General features: G+C 33.3%; 1 protein-coding gene and 1 non-coding gene across 2 annotated transcripts in view; both read right to left on the bottom strand.

The window, feature by feature from the left end:
* The window catches only part of Smp_162780 (hypothetical protein), a gene marked incomplete at its 5' end in the record, with an annotated part of 26461 nt that extends 3837 nt beyond the window's left edge, over positions 1 to 22624 (bottom strand). The window contains 6 exons of the mRNA XM_018790030.1: positions 1013 to 1269; positions 4590 to 4709; positions 10215 to 10348; positions 13218 to 13332; positions 21244 to 21484; positions 22593 to 22624. Of these exons, the coding sequence (XP_018655414.1) occupies positions 1013 to 1269; positions 4590 to 4709; positions 10215 to 10348; positions 13218 to 13332; positions 21244 to 21484; positions 22593 to 22624 (899 nt within the window). The remainder of the gene's footprint in view (positions 1 to 1012; positions 1270 to 4589; positions 4710 to 10214; positions 10349 to 13217; positions 13333 to 21243; positions 21485 to 22592) is intronic.
* Positions 15818 to 15884, bottom strand: Smp_tRNA_02064_Gln_TTG.1.1. Its single transcript has one exon. It is a non-coding gene (tRNA).
* Positions 22625 to 23195: the final 571 nt, after the last annotated feature.

Genomic DNA, 23195 nt, shown 5'->3' on the forward strand with positions numbered 1-23195 from the left:
TATATATATATATATATATATATAGTTCTACTCTTTAGTGGATAGATTAATTTTAAATGAGATGAAAAATATTCCCATAGTTCAAATAGATGGATTTTGGTATACTGGAATTTTGCCTCACTAATGTGAATAATTCAACACTACCAAGACCCAAATTAGGTTAATTACACTTCACAGTTACATTTGTTTTTATATTTGAATGAACATAAATTTTTGGGTTGTTGGACACCGACCTAGTAATTAGGCATTCGCTCATGAGATTTGAAGGTCCTGGATTCGAACGCTGGTCGGGACATGGGTGTACACTGCTGAGAAGTCCAAGCCTAGGACGAGACAACGGTCTAGTGGTTCCTAGTTTTCAATGACACTTCATTTAAGATTACTTTGTGACAAATACAACCTATATATAATTGTAAGTGTTTTTTTAAACCGGAAAATAAACATTTCTGACCTATAACACTAGATGCAAATCACAGATTTCATAAGAACAGAATGCTTTATGAGTAAAAGTTTAGTGACTTTTCTTTACAAATCAAATCCTCTACTTGTGAATTCACAAAGTTAATTATATGTTAAATAAAAGTTGCCATATAGGATACTATTTCAACTGTTTAATTTTTTTAAGTAAATTAATCGATATCTGTTTCTTAACGTGAAACCTGTTCGATAAAAAAGTGCTCGACTGATTAATTTATAGACTTGGAAAACACCTTTATAAAATAAAATATGATTTGAGTACGTACATGGGTTATTTCATTTTATTAACCATATCAACTGAAAATATACAAAATTACAATAATTCTACAAAATACTCCAGTAATAGTGTTAGTGTAGCTAAGAAACCCGATTTGGAATATTTCTGTAACATTGTATAAATATGTTCATTAGTTACTGACCAGTCTGTGCCAAAAATGATGGTTCTAGTGAAAAATAACATAAATAAAGTTCCGAACAATACATACATTTAGATCATAATGACATTTTATTAAATATATTGATACATGAGACTTACACATCACCAACTGCACGCCAATTATGCCAGCCGTGTACATGACCACAGCTTACATACACATAAGGCATTTGATCAGGACTAATTTGATCTGATTCTAGTTTAGATAGTGCACTGTCGTCATTCAGTATCCCATTGTTATTTTCTATATTAACTATGTCAGAATGAGGTGAAAAATGTGTACTTTGAGGTAAAAGTGGAAGTTTCAGTGTACGATATAAGACAGGACATTGAATATGAGCTTGATTCAATCCATTGATCTACAGAGAGAGAACAAAAATCATGCAAACAACAAGTGTAAACAAAAAAAATAGATATTTACTCAGAGCAAACAATGAGGTAAGTATATATAGCTCAATTTATGTAGTGAGATTTTTAATTCGAGAGAAAAATTTTTTATACTTTGTATGCAGGAAACAATGTGGTACAAAGTATTCAGTCATATAAGATAATTAGATTGTTTACTTTTGTGACATAGATAGAAAGTATACATTGGTTATTATTCTCTAGAAACTTGGACATACTTGAATTCTTGCTCATTTGCAAACTCCAGATCTCACTATTGAAAACAGTATGAGTGTCACAGATAGGGGATATACAGTGATAACTCTAATGACAGCTGAGATACTATGCAGAACATCTACAGTCGTTTTTAGCTCCACCATGACTACTCAAAAAGATCAACATAATTAAGATTTACTGGACAAAACCGAGGACGAATAATTACATGTCCAAGCTAATTCAATTATAGATCGATTCAGTCATTATTAATGACATAATTGCCACTGAATACGAAATCATGGTGAAATAAATGTCAGAAGGAAAATGAACTTAGAATCAACTAACTAAATACAAATGAATTACACTGAAACTGAATGAATAGAATGGAGTTCATGAAAATGGAGTTGAAATTAACTGAGCGAAGATCACCTTAAATCGATATGCCGAATTAAGACTGATATTCTCTCTTGTACACTGTATTTAGGAGTATAGTGTCCCTAACAATAAGTAAGATAAGTGAAATGATAAATAATTCAATCATGAAGTAAGTTGTCAATGATCAACAATAATGTTATATTTGTGTTTTAATTTATAACCATGAACTTGACTTTGTGAGTAGTCGCACAGGATTGAAATCCGATCTTCCTTTTCAAGTAGAGAGAAATCTCTATACATTCGATTCGACTTATAAATCATGAGTCTTACACTGATTAATTCTTTTATTTTGTCCTTGAATTCTTATGCCATGTGGTCAAAGTGAACTGTCTCTTAGAATTACAGTTGGATTCCTACTTTTTTTTTCACATCGGATAATAATCAGTGTTTAAATAAAACAAGAAAAAAGATGTTATTTAGGAAAAATAATGGGGTATAAATATTAAACAAAACAATAACCTCGGTATAAATAGGTCAGAATATTTACAATATAACGAAAAAAAATAAGGAAAAAGTCTACGAATTCATTGTTTATAAAGTTAGTGGGAAAACATCTCCTATGAGAATAGTTAATGAATTTGAACTAAGTTAATTCAGCGATGCTATTATGAAGAAAATCCATATTGTAACCACTTTCTGACTTCATTATTGTTAATGATGACGGTGATAAATGAAATATATAACTAATTTATACAACAAGAGTATTTAAAAATCGAATTTGAAATATAGCTGGAAGATGCTATTTCACGAATTCATATAAGCAAACAAACTATGGTATTGAGGGTCAAACATACGTCAACTTGTTAAATAATTTCGTATCATAGTTTATACAATTGTACATTTAGCGGCCTGCTCGAATATCTGGGCTATCTGTTCCTGCCATCTAGATATTTCAACAAGTTATCTGTTTTTGTTTATCTTACCACATGATTATGTTTATTAATTGCACAGCCTATTCAGGCGCGTTTATGAAAAGTTTATGATCTTTTGCTGTACAAGTTCCAAAAAGTACAGAGACAGCGTTGGTAACAGGTAATAGGCATTGAAAAGAATGAACATTATTCAGATATCGGTTTATGAACTGTTAACATTTGACAGGCGATCATCACTCAATATTTGTCGTCAAGGTCGACCAAGAAATAAGAGAAGGAAACTTATTGCAATACTTTGTGCTGAGAATTCTATATTGTACCAAAAATATAGTATTGAATAAAGCCATTAATAATAAAAATAATAAATAGAAATGCAGATAAATGCAGGAACACATATATAGATTTACAAAAAGGTAGATTTTATATTCAAACGGAAGGTGAAGGAATGGAAGAGGATGAAACGATGGCAAGTTTTGATGTATCTTTCTTATTTACTAATGTACCTATCAATACAGCATTAGATATTATTTATGATTGTTTAAAATCTGACTCAGATTTGAATTTACGATGCCAATTAGGTCCATCCAAAGTTATTAAATGCTTGGAACTGTGTTTACGATCAACGTTATTGACATTTCGAGACCTTTACAGATAGAAAGGTGTAGCAATGGGTTCACCAGTTCCTCCGATTATAGCTGATTTATTCATGCATTCTCTAGAAACCAGTGAGATCACAAGATGTGTATTTCCACCAAAAGTCTGGTTACGGTATGTAGATGACATTTTCATTATCATTAAACGGAATGGTTTAGAATTGTTCGGAAATGTAAACAGCACTTCGGAGAATATCAAGCTAACAAAGAAAATAAAGTCTGGTGACCACAAACTGTAGCTTCTCGATTGCTTGGTTAATCGAAGATATAATAATAAGTTTGAAGTAAATGTATTCAGGAAATCAACACATTCTGAGAGACACTTAGATTATGGTTCGGCTCATGCGTTTTGTACGAGTTACAGTTGTAAAAAATTTGATTAGCAGAAGTTTTAATCTCGTTACATATAATGAAGACTAACAGGCTGAATTGAATGGAGATTTGTCTGCGCTTAAGAACGACAATTACTCCAAAGAGTTTATAAAGATTATTAGGAAGTAAAGAAAAACTAAATTAGAATATATACCGAAATATTGGAAGTCCACCGTGGTCATACCATATCGTAGTGAAACTTGTATTTTTATTTTTCCTTCATATAAAAACCAATTAACACCGAATATCCACTATTAATAACTCAATCTTACACATACACACAGTTCATTCAGTCATTTATTTTCACATGATACGCATTTAACTGACTCATGTTATCTTATTTACTTAAGTCAACATCCAAATATGATTGGATTAGGTTTGACTGTTAAACGATATAAATTTCCTTGATGATTTTGATTATTACCCTGAAGAAGTCCAAACAAGTTTGCTGGACGATATGTGGGGATTATTTAAATTTCCAATGGCTGAGATTATTTCAAATATAATTTTCACTTATAAGGAAAGATCAATATATGAAAGGTTACAACAATCCGGGAAACTCTGATAACTAAAATAAAAATGGACACTGATTCGTTAATAAAATACTTTTCGATAGATATTTGTATTAAAGGCATTAAATTCAAAAACAAATATCAGTGAGATCACCCTCCCTCCCAAATAAAATACAATGAAAGGGAACTAACTACAATCAATAAGAATGAGATTAGCAACAACAACGGGACTAACCATTTTCATCAAATCTTCTGGACAAGCTGTGTATTTTAATCCTGATCTAGATCGCCATAATAAAGTTACTCCGCATAGATCAATAATTGTCATATCAGTGAGAATATTATCTTCTTTAACCTAAATGAAAAAAAGTAGAAATCATGAAAAGAAGAATTCAAAGAAAGTAAAAATTATTATTTTCGCTATGTTATAAGAATTAACCTTACTATACAAATAATTAGTTGTTAAAACTGCAAACATATATAGGTGTGTGTAAACAGGGTCGAAGAGTGACGTTACGTAAAAGTTAACCCGTTGTGGTATTGAATACAGAATAAAGATAACTCAGAGAAAGAAATTTTCTCTTCGACGATATCATTTACTAAAGCTGGACAGTTGTATACTTTTAGCATGGAGACACTTGTGGAGATCAAAGAATTTTCTTGGTTTGAAATCACTAAATGGTCTTAGCTAGACTATCATAGAGAAACAGGAAGCATAAGGCAGCCGTTCAGTCTTGATGTTGGACTTCTGAACAATGCTCATCCGTGAATCGAACCCGATATCTTTGGTCTTGCATATATTTATGGTTATTTAATAAATATGTGGAAGAATAGAAAGAGATTATATCATAAAGTGACTTGAGATTTGAATTTTCAAAAAAGAGGTTAAAGAAGAAAAGGGAAATGGAAATAAGTAACGCGTCGGAAATATGAGATGATGGTCTACCTGAAAGATATGAAGAAATTAAAAAAGTAAAGGTCATAATGAGAATTGAACAACATACTAATTTGTGATACTTTGGATTATCCCATTGGTTGATCAATCATAGTTGATATGCCCATCAATAAACGATTATGACAAATTAATGTAAAACAGACAGAATGGGGGAGAGCAGTGAAATCCAGGACGCGTGTTTTTTCGTACATGGGACTCGTCAGCTAGATATACCTGGATCCTAGAGTTGATATCCACTCCAGAATTAAAATTCATATTCGATGTACAGGTGAGTGGCTATCTAGATTCAAGAGCTAAGTAAATAACGCGTTGATGTTTGAAGTGAAACTTATTTGGCTGGAATTCCGGAGTGGACATCAACTCTAGGATACAGGTTATATCTAGCTAACGAGTCGCAAATAGGATGAAACGCGCGCCCTGGATTTTATTTATAGTCATATGTATGCATGTTGTAAGTTTTCAGGATATTATCATTTCGGTAAAAGGTTTTGATATTCATAACAACAATAATAACTGAACTTGATTTTAGGTTATGCATTCCATATAACGATCAATAATATTATGCAACTGTTGGAACTGAATTACATATTTTCGCACAAAAAAATAGTATCTCTAGTGATGCTAGCTTATCACAAGAGGAAGGAGAAAAAACAATTTTCATTCTTTTGTGCGTGATTCGGTATATATATATATATATATATATATACTGATTTTCTGAACATTCGTCTATTTTGATCTCGCTACACTAATTTGAAATGTGTAACCTTTACATATGACACTTTCCAATTAATGTACCTACCATTTCAGGAATGAGTTATCAAGCGTTATATCCAATTTAATTCAATCAGATTGTTACAGTAAGCACAATATTGGTCAGCGTATTATCATTTGAGGTTTGATCTGAATACATCTAAAGGATTTTCAATCACTTCGTTCCAGACTGAATAGTACATAGTCCAGCGCATAAAAGTTCAAACTAGAATTTCCTGGTTTTTGTATAATAAAACACAACTTAATTTTTATTTAATCACAAGTTTAAACTAAGCGGTACCATAAATCATATTATCTATTTGTCTTAATGGACTGAAGTTTTAGCTGAATTTGGACTAATTCTTATGACACTTTCAGAGTAGTGTGATTGATTGTGTGTTTTGAACTTTGTCTTTCCACTGTATTATTTTATTTTTTAAAAAGTGTCCTACACTATATTTAGTGAAATTACTTTGCATTATATATATTAGAACGTTTAATAGTTGAAACTTCCAACCACTGGATTTCCGTTTCATATAATTCAGTTCCAACAGTTGCATAATATTATTGATCGTTATATGGAATGCATAACCTAAAATCAAGTTCATAAATCTGTATTTTAGTAAATGAATTACATTAAGATTTTGTTCTATTATGCTCTTACAAAATGCATACATATGACTAGAAATAAAATCCAGGGCACGCGTTTCTCCTATTTGCGACTCGTCAGCTAGATATAAAACTCCGCCTGTAGCTCTTCTAGAGTTACTACCGGTCCCAAGCTCGGGTAAAAGAGGAGGGTTGGGCATGAGGTTGGCAACCCCAACCCGTAGAAAAAATCTTGCTAAAAAGACGCCAAACAGATTAAACAAATTAAACCACTTAAACTCTGCCCTTCGAGTTGAAGGAAGAATTATGACGCCTCAGGATGAAAGTCGAAATTCTTCGGAAGTCACGAGGCCGATGCCTCTTCTAACAACCAGAGCAACACTCTTTATAAGTACATGGAACGTCCGGACAATGTGGGAGACCGGAATGACCAGTCATATAGTAATGAAAATGAGGAGATACGAATTGGCAGTACTCGGAATCAGCGAAACCCAGTGGACCCAAGCTGGACAGCAAAGGCTAGATACGGGAGAGATGTTGCTGTAATCCGATCACGAAGCGGAAAATGCTCCACATACTCAGGTAGTTGCTCTAATAATGTCCAGAGAAGCACGAAATGCACTTGTAGGATGGGAATCTCATGGATCCAGAATCATTACAGCATCGCTCAAAACAAAGAAGTAGGGGATCACAATGAATGTTATCCAATATTATGCATCCAGAACCAGATCGATCATATTTGTCTCAATAAAAAATTCCGAAGGACAAGGGAAGATGTGAGAACCAGGAAAGGAGCTGACATAGCTTCAGATCAACACCTGGTTGTGGCCAAGATGAAACCGAAGCTAAAGAAACTGGACAAACAGCATTACAAAGGTTCAATACAGCCTTCCTTCGAGATACTAACAAAATCAACCAATTCAAGATAACTCTCAATAATAGGTTCCACGTTTTACAAGATCTACTGAAAGAACAAAAAACCACTATGGAGGACAACTGGAAAGGTATCAAAGAAGCATTAACTCCAACATGTCAGGAGGTTCTGGATTACAACAAGCATCATCATAAGGAATAGATCTCTATGGGAACCCTGGACAAGATTCAAGAAAGGAAGAACAAGAAGACAGCGATTAACAACAGACAAACATGATCAGAGAAAGTCAAGGCACAAGTAGAGTATGGAGAAGCAAACAAGCTAGGGAAGAAGAGCATGAAAGTCGACAAGCAGAAATACATTGAAGAACTAGCAACGACGGCGGAAAAATCTGCAAGAGAAGGGAATATGGAACGACTCTATGATACAATGAAGAAACTAGCATGTAAATATAGTAAACCAGGGAGACCAGTCAAGGACAAAGAAGGCAAGACAATCACGGAGATTCAAGAAGAGAGGAAAAGATGGGTAGAACACTTTGAAGAACTCTTGAATAGACCTGCTCCGTTGAATCCACCGAAAAACGAAGCAGCACACACACCTTCCTATAGATGTTACTCCACCAATAATCGAAAAAATCAGGTTGGCCATCGGACAAATCAAGAGTAGGAAAGCAGCAAGACCTGACAATATGCCAGCCGGAGCACTAAAGTCAGATATTGAAGTAAATGCAAACATGCTTCACCTTCTATTTAGGAAGATTTGAGAGGAAGAGCAAGTGCCGACGGGCTGGAAAGTAGGATACCTCACCAAGACACAAAAGAAAGATCTCAATACGTGTGAGAACTACAGAGGCATCACACCGTTGTCAGTACCAAGAAGTTTTCAACAGAGTGTTGCTGAACCGGATGAAAGACGCAGTAGACGCTCCACTTCGAGATCAATAGGCTGGATTCCGTAAGTATCTGTCGTGCACAGACCGAATTGCGACACTAGGGATCATCATGGAACAATCAGTTGAGTGGAACTCATCACTATACATCAACTTCATTGACTATGAGAAGGCGTTTGACAGTGTGGATAGGAGAACATTATGGAAACTTCTTCGGCACTATGGAGTTCCCGAGGAGATTGTCAACATTATCGGGAACTCAAGCTACGGAATACAGTGCAAAGTCGTGTATAGACGCCGGTTGATAGACGCATCCCAAGTAAAGACAGGACTCAGACAAGGATGTCTACTCTCCTCCTTCCTGTTTCTTCTGGTGGTCGACTGGATTACGAAGATCTCGACATCTGAGGAGAAGCACAGAATACAATGGACATCTCAAAATCAATTGGACGATTTGAACTTCGCAGATGATCTAATTGTCCTATCCCATACACACCAACAAATGCAGATGAAGAAAACCACTGTAGCAGCAGCCTCTGCATCAATAGGCCTCAACATACACAAAGGAAAAACCAAGATCCTCAAATACAACACAGAGAACACCAACTCAGTCACACTTGATCACGAAACTCTGGAAAAGGTGGAAACTTTCACATACCTGGACAGTATCATTGATGAACAAGGAGGACCTCATGCACACGTAAAGGCGAGAATTGACAATGGAAGAGCCGCATTCCTACAACTGAACAACATATGGAACTCACAACAACTGTCAACGAATTTCAAAGTGAGAATCTTCAATACGAACGTCTAGACAGTCCTACTGTACAGAGCTGAAACGTGGAGAACTACTACAACCATTGACAAGAAGGTACAAGTATTTATAAACAATTATCTACGCAAAATACTCAACATTCACTGTCCGGATACCATCAGCAACAGCCTTATGTAGGAGAGGACAAACCAGCTTCCAACTGAAGAGGAAATTAGGAAAGGACGTTGGAAGTGTATAAGACATATATTACAGAAATCACCAAACTGCATCACGAGGCAAACCCTAACTTGAAATCCTGAAGTAAAGTGAAAAATCGGAAGGCCAAAAAGCACATTGCATCGGAAAATAGAAGTAGATATGAAAAGGATGAATAACAACTGGAAAGGATTGTTTGGGACAGGGTTGCATGGAGAATGCTGGTGGGCGGCCTATGCTCCTCCACGAGGAGTAACAGGTGCAAGTAAATAAGTAAACTAGATATAACCTGTATCCTAGAGTTGATGTCCACTCCGGAATTCCAGCCAAATAAGTTTCACTTCAAACATCAACGCGTTATTTTACTTAGCTCTTGAATCTAGGTAGCCACTCACCTGTACATCGAATATGAATTTTAATTCTGGAGTGGATATCAACTCTAGGATCCAGGTATATCTAGCTGACGAGTCCCATGTACGAAAAAACACGCGTCTTGGATTTCACTGCTCTCCCTCATCCCGTCTATTTTACATTAATTTGTCATAATCGTTTATTGATGGGCATATCAACTATGACTGATCAACTAATGGGATAATCCAAAGTATCACAAATTAGTATGTTGTTCAATTCTCATTATGACCTTTACGTTTTATATAAACTCGTGTTCATAAAAACTATCCGTGGATTGGTCGATTCAATAAACAAATGAAATCACATTGGACGAAATGATAAAAGATCTATATACAAGGTAAGAAACAGCAATGAACAAATAACTGGGTATAAAATAGAGAATAAATGGATTTTCCTTACCAAATTAGTTGGTACACAACGATTACTTCTCATTTCATATACAGAACCACATACACTAACTTCACGCCACTGTGATCGAATATTAGAACTGTAATGGAAAATGAAATATAGATTTGAAAGTAAAAAAACATATTCTGAATGGAAATTGATAGAAACGATGATAAATTTATGCATTTAAAATGATTAAACGTCTACATGATTCTGTTGGTTACTTAGACACGGCATGAAAAAAGGTCTAAAATATATAATTCAATTATTAAGTGCACAGGTTTATGTAATCGGATTTGAACCACACTATTTGACGATTAAGAAGAGGAATTTGGTGGGTAGGATGGGATTCAGGTTTTTGAATTATTGTTGGTTGAAAGTTCAGTGATTTGACTATTGAGTCACAGTTTCTATTTTTGCTAAAACACAATCCTTTTTGACAGTTTTTAATGCAAAGACTAATCTTAGCTAAACTACAATTGAAAACCAGGAAGCTCCGAGCAGCTATTTCGTCTGAATATGGGACACCTCAGAAGTGAGCATCGACTACTTCATTACAGAGAATCTTACCCAAGACCTTAAGTCTCGTGTGCGAATGTTCAACCTCTAGACTGCTGAGCCGGTATCCAATGGTCGTCGATATGCACTTCTGAGGAGTCCTAATACTAGGGTGAACTGGCCGTCCAATGTTTCTAAGTTTCTAATGATGGCCTAAGATCAGTTAGTGAGTTAAAACTAAGAAAATTCCACAACCTCCTCAAATTCCATTATTCTAATAACAATCGTTGTTGATTAAACTCCCTACTATATCTTTATTATTTTTTATAAAAATTGATTACTGTTTAATACTCAGTAATTAAAAGTTAATTATTCTACCACATAACACCAGAAGTCAATTTGTTTATCTCTAAAGTAACCTAATAATTTCTGTCCATATTATAATTTATCATTATACTTTATAACAACATATTAATTCTTTATTAGCCACCAAGGGAGATGTAAAAACTATTATGAAACCCAACCACTTGGCATTATGATCATATAAGTTTTATAACATCAACTCAGTTCCTAAACACTAGAGTCAGAGTGTTATAATTCAACAATGTGGTTACATGTTTACAATGAGATTTTAAAGGCTTAATAAATATTAGAAATAAAATACAATAAAGATAAAACAATTTTCTTCTTTTACTTACTCACGATCTGTTCATAATTATGATGAAAAGTTCAGATAGAGCATTATGCAATAAACATAAAGAATGAGGAAAACAACTTGATTAGTTTATTCAAAAAAGAGCACTACTATAAATCAATATGATAATATTTAGTGATAAATGTATAATTAACTATATGAGCTAACATTCTATCAGCTAGTTAATTCATTACACACTAAACTAGAAGAACTGTTTGAAGTTAAATATTCTATTAAATTAAAATTGTATTTTAGTGGGGCATAAAGGTGGAATTGATTAGGATAGGAATCCATTTTTTTCTTATTTGAAACTTAGAATGAATACATTCAAAAGTAACCAGGTTTGGATAATATTAACACGTTGTTGAAGTTGAACACTACACACATGACATTAAAGTCAAACACGACCAATACTTTTCAGGTAATTTAACCCAATTGACATAGTGATTTATGAATTATCCATAGCGCAGCAATGTCACATTTTATTAATATGTAAAATTTTTAGCGTTTTACTCTAAGAATAGTCCAACTAGGCTAACTTCATGAAGATTTAGGTGCTGAATGATAAATAAAACAGAATCACGTACTGAACAATGTCCAATATTGATTACATAAACTGAAATTGGAATCAAAGCACTTAAGGGCTACTGTAAAAGAGGGTAGGAGTATTTTATGCACCACACCCATGAAAAATAAGCATATTCTTAATCGGGTTACAAGTTAGTAACGTTAGTCAAGACTGAGACAATTAAGAGATACTTTGAGCAATCCCAGTCACTAATTACCTCGGTAAATTAAAATGGCTAGTCCAGTAGGAGGTTGGAATAGCCACACCAAGGTACAGAATGCGTTCAATAAGCTATAGGTTATCGATGTGCGCTGACGTATCGGTGTGTAAATGTTCTAGTTGAATTCTGCAAGACAACTGGAATAAATGTATGAAAATACTAGTAATCGGTAAGAGAAAATACTGAATACCATAACTCTGAATACATCAGTGACACATAACACTAGAACATTAAATCCATTTAACCAAAAATTCAATTAGACATAAGTACTAAGAGATGTGCCATACAAACAAAGAAATTGGATAATTGATTACAAATTTGTGTTATAAACTGATAGTTATTATGTTGAAGTTAGACATTAATTACGTCATTGAATCGAAACTTTTAGTTAACTTTCTTCACATTCCTCTAAATATGATCACACATTTTGCATGTGATTTCTTTGATTTCTCCTGTCCTTTAAATGGTGTTAATGTCTGCTTGATTTGATTTAAGCTAATGATTTGTCAAATACAGATTTATGTACTCCGATTTGGGTCACATGCTGTACAAGAGGGTTATCAATACTACCAGGCTAAAGTCAAATCCTGTAACCACTAGATCATAACTTCGCTAATCAATATTTATTTTATTGGCATCACGAACCGAGTTAAGTTACGCATCCATTGAAAACCAGGAAACATTGGACAGCCGTTTCGTCACAATGCAGGACTCCTCAGAGGCGTAAGGGTTCTTTCTTCCACGACCTCACCACTGAGGAGTCCTATACTAGGACGAAACGACTGTCCAGTGCTTCCTGGTTTTTAATGGATGTCTAATTTGGATCGGTTCGTGACATTAGTAACATTTAATAATCTCCTCAAACCTCTACACCAATTAATAATTATTTATCTACAACTCCATATTTATAATAAAATGCTCTTTTTAAATGAATATTTCTATGAAATATTTGATTAATTTGTAATAGGAATGGGGACTGATGTATAAATTATCTACCTGCTTCGATTCATACTCATATAATGACATAAGACATACCTGAAGCTTGATTTGTTTGTTCAATAATTTTAGCCGGAGGAATCCGTAACATCATGACACCATTTGTTGTTAAACCATCCATAGAATTATCACATTTCCATTTTATAGCACGTTCCTTTTCGGAAAATAAAGCATAAGTAAAGATCTATAGCAATATACATAAGCTGATGAAAATTTGTATATAATTCAATCATTGTATATCCAAATCATGAAGTAATGAATGTGGAAAATTATTTATGAACTAGTCGTTGAGTAGCGATTTTCCATAATGACTAAATCTGTTGAGAAATTTCGGTATAAATAACAACTGGGGAAATTAAATGAATGATACGATTCAGTGTACTTGTTAGTGAAAAACTGAAATAAAAGATTTAACTTTCAGCAAGTAAAGATGATTACATAATGTAGGCGTAGAGGTTTGAAATTAATATTTTCACACGGTAAGGGAAGCATTCACTCCGTCTGAAGCCCTTCTAAGGTTACTCCTGATTCCAAGCTCGGATAAAGAAGAGTAAAAAAGAACCTTGCTAAAGATATCGCTAACTAGAAGGAAAATACTACAAAAAAAGTAGAATAGATACGATATAATTCTTAATATTCCTGTAAATCATGAGCGTTTTACATCGTGCTTGACCCTTTCATGGGTTCAAATTATGGGAGCATTGATCGGTAAAGGTTTGAAGTGCAAAGAAATAAATATGTAAATCCTAGTGGGAACTGTAAAAGTATTTGAAAGTTTCTCTCAAACATTTTTCTCTTTCTATACTCTTGCAAAAAGAGACAACCAATCTGCCAGTCTAGGACATATTCATTGATATTATATCTATAGAGACGGATACAAGTGCTTTATTTCAAACTCCCATATAACACGACACCACAGAAAGAAAATTTAAAAAATGGAAAGATATCAAACAGAAGTGGAGGCAATGGGGAAAAATAAGGAAATAGACTTAAAGGATGACTGCATTACTTTCGTTTTGAAATATGCCATCTAGCGTCTCCGATCATTGATTCAGTACACATCGAAACGCAAAGCGAGGATGAACGTATATCTTCTTGTACTAATTAGACTAGTAAATGATGACATTATGACATATCAATATCTTTCAGTCTAATCACATTTGACCGGATAAGCTTGGAATTTCTATTGTGAAATACGCTTTAATTATTGCGAAGTTTGGATGAGGGAAATCAATTCCAGAATAAAAAAATTTGACAACCATGCTTTCATGTATGCGGGTAGTGTAACTGTAACAATTATTACTCACATTATGGACCTATTACTATAATATATTTCGTAATACACAGGTAACGTTTTTATTCGTGTTTATTAACTCTATGTATTTCAAGAGTTGAGTTTATTCTATTTATTTAGAAATGAATATGGAGATTATGAAAAGTATTGTTGGGCTACTTAGTATGAAAAGTTGTCTGATGAAGAATTTTTAAAATTAAGCTGAGTAATGAAATTGATTACTATCAGATAATTGTATTTCATGGGTACCATAACCCTTTAGAGGATTATTTAAAGACTGAACCACAGATTTAGACACAAGTTACTTATGAATGACTGGAAGAATTTACTTTGGACCAGTTCTAATTGTCTGCTTACATAGAGTAGGAGATTACGAAATGGATGACAATGTTAAAAGTTAGTTCCTGATGGATACTAAAGATAATTAAGGAGAATTTTTAATATAACTGAGGAACAGTTGGAATTACTGAAGAACAAACTGTTTGAATGACCCAGAATATATGTAACAAAAATACAAAGTGATTGATGATAAATCAGATTTTAGATTTTACAAACCTTACAAAAATTCCCTTTTATACAATTTATAGTAGGGGAGTATACACATTTCTTGAGCCTAAGGTTAGTTGAATTACACTTTACTAGACAGTCGAAAACCAGCTGATCTGTCGAAGCGTGGGATGAACCATTTTTTACCATTTTCAAGTAACCTTTATTGGTTTGAAGTAAATATACACACTCAAATAAGAAAAAAACATATTTCAGAGGCCAAAAAAGTGCTTAGTATTATTTCTAATAAAATAGCTTTTAATTTCGTGTCCAGAGGAAATGCACATTTAGTGCGAGGATGATTTGGATATGCTGGGATCAGTCCTTTTTAAAACAATTGTCTTTGAAATATGTGTTATGTGCAGTTTGTTCTTATTTCCAATCCAGTCGAGTATTGTTAAAGTGTAATCATTGAGAATAATGTGCATTTCGAAAAGACACAAGAGAAAATAATAAACGTTGTTAAATTTCGAATTTATGAAGATTTATAAAAGGATCAACTTGACCATTAAATTAGAATTTCATTGTTTGTTTTTTCTTAAGAAAAAAGAATACAAAAGATTAAAACATGAACTACAATATTTGAACCCAAAGAAATAACAGTTTTAATATCCTGGTGTTATATTTAACAGTTAACATCCATGGTAAGTAATAAATCGCGAGACGGTCATTAGGAAAAATAGAGGAAAAACAATAGATGAAATAAAGATGGATAGTGGCTAACAGTAGAATCCAGGATGCGCGTTTCGTCCTATTTGCGACTCGTCAGCTGGATGTACCTGCATCTCAGAGTTGATGTTCACTCTGGGACTCGAACCCAGTACCTTTCGCTTCAAACGCCATCGCGTTATCCACTCGGCCACTGAGTCCTGAGAGCCACTTGCTTGTGCAATACTAAGTGAATAGATGAAATATCTGTCAATTATTCAATAAACATTAATTTGACATAAATAGGATAGAAAATTAATGTAGATATCAAAAGTAAGCATTTTCAAAAGGCGATTTCATGTTCCAGGAAATAATTTTTTGGTATTCGGACTAACCGACAATATGCTGGCTTTACTCAAATATCATCACTTACAAACTAAATTGAGTTGTAGGTGTAATAGTGCATGATATATGAAATAACGACCAGACTTGCAATCTCGATAATTTAGATGAACATTATATTATGCATACTTAAAGAGTAAAAATGGATGACTGACGAAAACACGAGTCCGTCAGTCATAAACAAAACAGAACATGACATGAATGTGTACCGGTATACACTATCAAATTTATCAGCCAGTCTATTATCTTAATCCTGCGAGTCCGAAAAAACTTAAAAATATGCGCTGATGAAGACCTAAACGCATTACATTGAGTAAAATCCGAATTTTATCGAAAATAATAACTAATTATCAGTTCAAATAAATACACTGCGAAGATTTTGAGGAATACCTTTCTATTATGGTAATATGAAAAGTCTAAAACCAGTATGCAAGTGAAAGAAAGAGAATATGCACAATTCAGTGATGATTGTTCATAGTTTCTTTAGCATTTTAATCAGTCAGACTCTTATATAGTTGTAATATAACGTCAAGACTTTATGTCCAGTATCTTAACTGTTGAAATCTTGAAACTAAATAATACAATCGTCAATGCTTTCATCACATGTATTCCTTCCGAAAATCATGTTGTTTGAAACCTGTATAAGAATAGTAGTACGTGACTATGAAAAAAATCTAATAATACCTCATGTTTTATGTAATTCAAAGTAGTCTTACTCTTAGGCTTGAATAGTGTACCACAGTTTGATCTATTCGATTGTTTTATATGGTTGAAATGAAAATGATTTATAGTTTGTATTTATCAGCTTCCTAGAATTATATTCAGAATTGAATCCAATTTTTTAAAATAAAGTTCTGAATTTTGTTCTAAGTTACAGTCGATTTACTAATTAAAATAATTGAAGTGATAAAAAATATAGTCTGAACATGGATTCAGTCTATAATTAGCAACGCGATATGAGGAAGAACGATCATTAATAACGTACAGTAGAATATAACAGTGAATCAATTCAATATAATAAATTTTACATCTGCTTAAAGACGGAAAATTAGCGACCAATACTAATGGAGCCTGAAAAATCACACCGTTTCAAAACAGTTAGAAGAAAATACGTGGTAGAATTTAAGACAAGAGAAACTTAATTGTTCAAAGTGTTTATTTAAAAAATGAAAAGATTAGTGAATTTGAGCCATAGTGACTATTTGTCATCTGTTTCGGTTCAACTCCTTAAATATCAGTTATACCTATTCCATGAAACTCCTACAGGATGTCTGTATAGTTCATACATGTAGTTGGAGACCATATGGAATAAAGATGAGTCTTAGTTTGACAACAATGGATTATTTTTTTATCTCTAGAACACTGAACCTGACTCAGTACACAGGAGTATAAAATAACTCAGGATACGTTACAAATGCTTTATCAACCTTAGATGATGGTTTATAAACTTATCAACTAACTCGTTCTTCTTGTTTTCTCTTTACTCTATATCTGGATTTAACATCACTCAATCTGTTGTCCAATCAAATACAAGTGATATTTCGTTGAGACATACGATAGAATAATTATAACCAAGACATATCTTAGATTGCACAGTAAATAAATGCGATGGAAAGCTATGATAACCGAGAGACTCCGTTTAATTCCAACTTTTGCACACATGTCTTAAAGCTCGATTGTCGTTCTCTGTCAGTCAGTATTTTTTATCTATAAAAACAAATACTGATATTGTGGTGCGTGCTATTGATGTCGATAGATATAAGTAGTATGTATCATCAGTCGAAAGTGAAATACCTGACAGCATAAGGTTAAGAAGATAAAAGAAAAGAAAATGATTATTGTGGAAATGAAGGAAAAGTGAAGTCTGAAATGGTTAACTGATATTTGCAAAAGGAACAGTCAAGTTTGAGACGAAACAACTGTACACTCGTTTATGTACATGTGTTTATCTCCTAGGAAGTAAACTTTGTCAGTAGTTAATGTCTTATCCTTTGCAAAATAGAGCCTTTCCTTGGCCGATCACAGACGCATCTTATTTGGCAGTTTGTGATTGGCACAATGCATCAACGTGTCCTTATGTAGCGATTCTTGGTTGGCCTACTGTTGTAGTAATTCAGTCAAGCCAGTATCAGTTTATGTACTCGACTTTTAATCGAGCGTTGGTATGTTTTGCATATGATTGAAAGTTAAGTGCTTTAATCACTAAGTCGCTAAAAAATGGGCAAAGGAAACTTCTTTCTAAATTTACGATGATTAAAACCATGAAATAAATCACAATCATGAAACATTCGTCAGATAAAAACATTAGCTATTTATCAGTTTGCTTATTTCGTTTGTTTGTTTTATTAATTGAGGAAGTGGTGGTACACAACGATATATATACATATTTATATCAACGGTTATGATAAATAAACAAACTAAAAGCGTTTTATTGTTATCTAAAAAGCAAGCCACATTTTCATTGAAGCTATTTAAGCTTGTATGTCAGGCAAATAGAACACTGATATATTTACCCTTTAATAAACAAGATCAGATAAATAATTAATATTTTATAAAAGTTACCAGTGGAATTTAGATTGTAGGCTTTACCATCCTACTTGTGTTTATTCATCATCAAAACTGATCTAACTGGATCCATTCTACAGTTTCAATGGAAACATGAATCCAGTACATTAACTTCAATTTGTTATTAGTCTTAGCTAATTATCATTTGTCTTAGGATAACTGTGTTGAAGTTATTTACAAGAAACTGATAATTACAGTTTGATATATCGCTATATTGTTAATAAATGTCTAAAAAACAATTGAGTTTCAGATATTTGTAGGGAACAAGTAAAAATGGTTCCTCACATATTTTTAGCACTTTATATTAGAAAACACAAAACCAATTATGATTCAAATCTTATCACTCAGTAAGTTCAGGCTAGGAAACCACTGTAGGTGAGCAAATTAACCCGAGTTTTATATTTGACGAGGTGATTCATCATGTCCACAAGCTATGTTATGGAAAGGATTAAAACTTGTGTTGTACAGCTCGGCTGTTAATCGGTCTGTCAGCTATTAAGTTTATGGACTAAGCAAACTAGAGTGAAAACCTACGTAGAATTTACCTATTGAATTGGGTGAAGTAAACTTTTATGATTGGCTGATTCAGAAAAAGGACATTATTCTAATCACCTGAAAGATCAATATCCGATGATTATCTCACAACTGGGTGTCTTCAAATAAGAACTGGTCAATTTGGAAAATTTGTCTACACGTCAACATCCAACGGATTACAAACAGAGTATTTCTTGTTATGCTATAAATACTAATAATGGATACTACTACTGCCATTAATGCCTGTTACTCCTCGTGGAGGAGCAGAGGTCGCCCACCAACACTCTACATGCAATCCTGTCCCAAACAATCCTTTCCAGTTGTTATTCATCCTTTTCATATCTGCTTCTATTTTCCGATGCAATGTGCTTTTTGGCCTTCCGATTTTTCACTTTACTTCAGGATTTCAAGTTAGGGTTTGCCTCGTGATGCAGTTTGGTGATTTCTGTAATATATGTCTTATACACTTCCAACGTCCTTTCCTAATTTCCTCTTCAGTTGGAAGCTGGTTTGTCCTCTCCTACATAAGGCTGTTGCTGATGGTATCCGGACAGTGAATGTTGAGTATTTTGCGTAGATAATTGTTTATAAATACTTGTACCTTCTTGTCAATGGTTGTAGTAGTTCTCCACGTTTCAGCTCTGTACAGTAGGACTGTCTAGACGTTCGTATTGAAGATTCTCACTTTGAAATTCGTTGACAGTTGTTGTGAGTTCCATATGTTGTTCAATAGTAGAAATGCGGCTCTTGTTTTGCCAATCATCGCCTTTACGTTTGTATCAGACCCCGCACTAGTAGTGGATATATGTAATTAAAGATTAGTAACACTAGTGATCCAAAGTTGTTAGCTAAATCGACGCCAACTAGTGTCAGGCGGTTGTCATAGTTTTTTTTATTGGCGTAAAACTGTAGTTCAATGATCTGAGCACATAAATTTTGTTGATGGAGTCACCTAATAAAATTTGATCAGCACGGTAGCGGTGTTCATCTCAGATAATAAGTATGGATTGTAACAAAGTTTACCTGTACTGTGGTGTGTATTACTTATATCCACATAAGTAGTATATAACGGCGGTCGGGCATTGAATGTATTTCAGTAGAAGATCGATAACCTTAGAACGGGACCGAAACCCAATTGGTATGAAAATACTTGAACGATAAGAATCGGGGACGATGGAATGATATTTACAGAAGGAACTTTCAAGATTGAGACAATTGATTGCAAATTAACTGTATGGTTGTCAGATTTTACTGAGATATTCTGTAACTTTGTGCTTAAATACATTGTCCCACCCGTGTTCTTGTTCACTACAGTATGATTTAGATTTATGTGTTATAATCAACAGAGCATTTCAAATAATTAGACTTATTAAACAACATTATTTCAACAAGCTTTTTCTACTCCACTGATTAATTTTAATTAGAATAAACTTATTTCTTCTCAGTTTAAGAGTCCAGTTTGTTCGTGATAGACTACAAATAGCCCCATCTGAAAACAGTAATACGCTATATAATATAATACCATATACTAATGTATATTCTAAGATGATGGAGGATATTTGTAGCTCATGATGAGGATGTTGAAGCTGTTGTGAGTTCTGAGCCAGATGGATTGGTTGTGAAGATTTCATCACTCTTTTGAACAATACTGTTAGCAATTACTTCAACCAACAAGAAAAAGAATTTACAAAGGCAATGTCAGGATTCAGGTCAAGAGAAAAAATAACTAAAAAGAACACAGAAGAAACGACCACGTAGTTAAAGATAAAAAAACCAATCAAATTTCAGGTCAACAAAACAAGCTATTATTTAGTTGTGAAGAGATTCTAATAGTACACTTCTCTTTGAAGTACGTGTTGATAATGTTGTTCAAAAGAAAAATAACCGCTTCTCAACCAATCTATCCAGATCAGAGATCATAACAACTTCAACATGATATACATTATCTAACATCAATCGTATACATCAATAATATGAATTCTTTTTAGAACAAAAATGAGCTAATTTGTTTGTTAATATGTATAACTTTGATATTTTAAACTGAATGATAAAGAAAAAAGAAAACACTTCACTTACCCCTAAAAAAATATTATTTGATGCATCAAATCCAGCTGCATATAAACGAGCAGTGTAGGGTGGATCACGATCAATGTGAATACGACAAGCAAAACGTGAAACTGCACTTTCATAATTACCACGACTGGAATCTTTTGAATTATCTTTACATTGTTTATTATTATTATTGATATGCTGCTGATCGTTTTCACTAACTGACGGTTTTGGTTCGGATACAACAAAATCTATGTGATTGTCAGTACTTCGACCAATCTATAAAAAATATTAATCAAAGTATGTACCAACAGATAAATACAATTAAATGTTACAAAAATCTTGAACCGGAAAAGTGTTTAACTCTATGACTTATAGACAGTTATTATTATACTTCACATTAAACTATAAAGTTAATACGAAAGATGTAGATACTTTTGTTTGAGTTCAGTCAATTATATGAGTAAGAAAATTGCTATAAAAAGGTGTGAAATCTAATGTCGAATGTTACCAACTTTGGACATGAATTAAAATATTTCTAGGTTATTTTGTTGATATCAAATGAGTTGGATGAAGGCAAGTTATTTTAGACTAATAGAAAGAACTATAGTATAATTTCCCATAAAGTCTATGTCTGATTCAGAATAAATACATAAAGATTGGGTTATTGAAAGTAGTGTAGTTTAGTGATCAAGTATAAGTTCGAGTAAAAAATGTGTAGTGTAAGGGTTCATCATGACATTCCCTGATAGAAAGTACTAAAGTGGATGGATTTGTTCATAATAAGTTAATTCAACGATCTAAGTATTCGACTTTTAACCGCTAGATTGAAAAATCGAATTCTATCCCATGTGTATTAATTTGAATAGACAAGTAAGGTATATAACCCTCATACGATAAACATGATTCAAAGCCTAATACAGAAAAAATACACTTATTCACCATGGTGTCGGAAAACATTATTCAGAATCACCAAGGGCAGGCTGTGCAGATGGGATCTACATCCGTTGTGTTTGTGTCCGACTTCAACGCAATCTAATATACTAGGTTTCCAGTTGCGTTCATTGTGTATGAATTATTGTTACTATCCAAATACTCAAGACTGAGTAGGTTGAATATTATTTAAACTTGTAGTGCAGTTTTTGAAAGTCAAGAGCTCGAATAGTAAAACCACAAATTTAATACTCTGAGATAAAACCAAACAACTTTTTTAACCAAAAAGGTCACTATAATATTGACAAAATATAATGTTTCAATAGAAGTGTAATGTTAACAAAATGACAATTGTTGCTAAAAAAAAACTAGCATTTGAAACAATAAGGAATACAATCTACACTCTATTGAATGAAAAAAAAGTAGACAATTATGATAATCACCTGGAACATATCCACTTTAGGATCAGGCACATATTCTACAACTACTGTAACATTCCTCGATAAGGTAAATGAGATGGCAGGTGTATTCCGATTTGTCACTGCCTAAAAATAGAAAAATAAAACTTAAATATTTATTATAAAAATCCCTCCAAAAAATTCGGTTTGAGGTAGGGAAAACAAAATCTAAATTAAACTAGGAACCAGTAAAGTGAAGATGAAAAAGGACATTTAAGAATTCAACTTGTTAAAATATCAGTTTTGGATAAGATACTTGTTATATCTAGAGCTCAGTTTCTTAATACACCGCGTACAACTTGAGTTCTTGAATGCTAGAACCCTCCAGGTCGCAAATGAGAAGAAAAAAGAAAAGTGAAAGGAACGCTATTCCAAACAGTGTCAAATATGGTACAAAAATGTCAGATATTTATAGTTTTTAGTAAAAATGAAATCATAATTATAGTCCTCTAATACGCAAACAGGCTTTTCTAACATTTGTCCAATAGAGAAGCTACACGTAGGGATTCTGGAATATTCTTCCAAAAGACGATTGGATGGAATACCTTCGGCTTTTTTGAGCTTCCTCGAGTTCACCCGTGGGCCGTC

This window comes from Schistosoma mansoni, chromosome W (genome assembly GCF_000237925.1).
Source record: "Schistosoma mansoni strain Puerto Rico chromosome W, complete genome".
In the NCBI taxonomy this organism is placed as follows: Eukaryota; Metazoa; Platyhelminthes; class Trematoda; order Strigeidida; family Schistosomatidae; genus Schistosoma; species Schistosoma mansoni.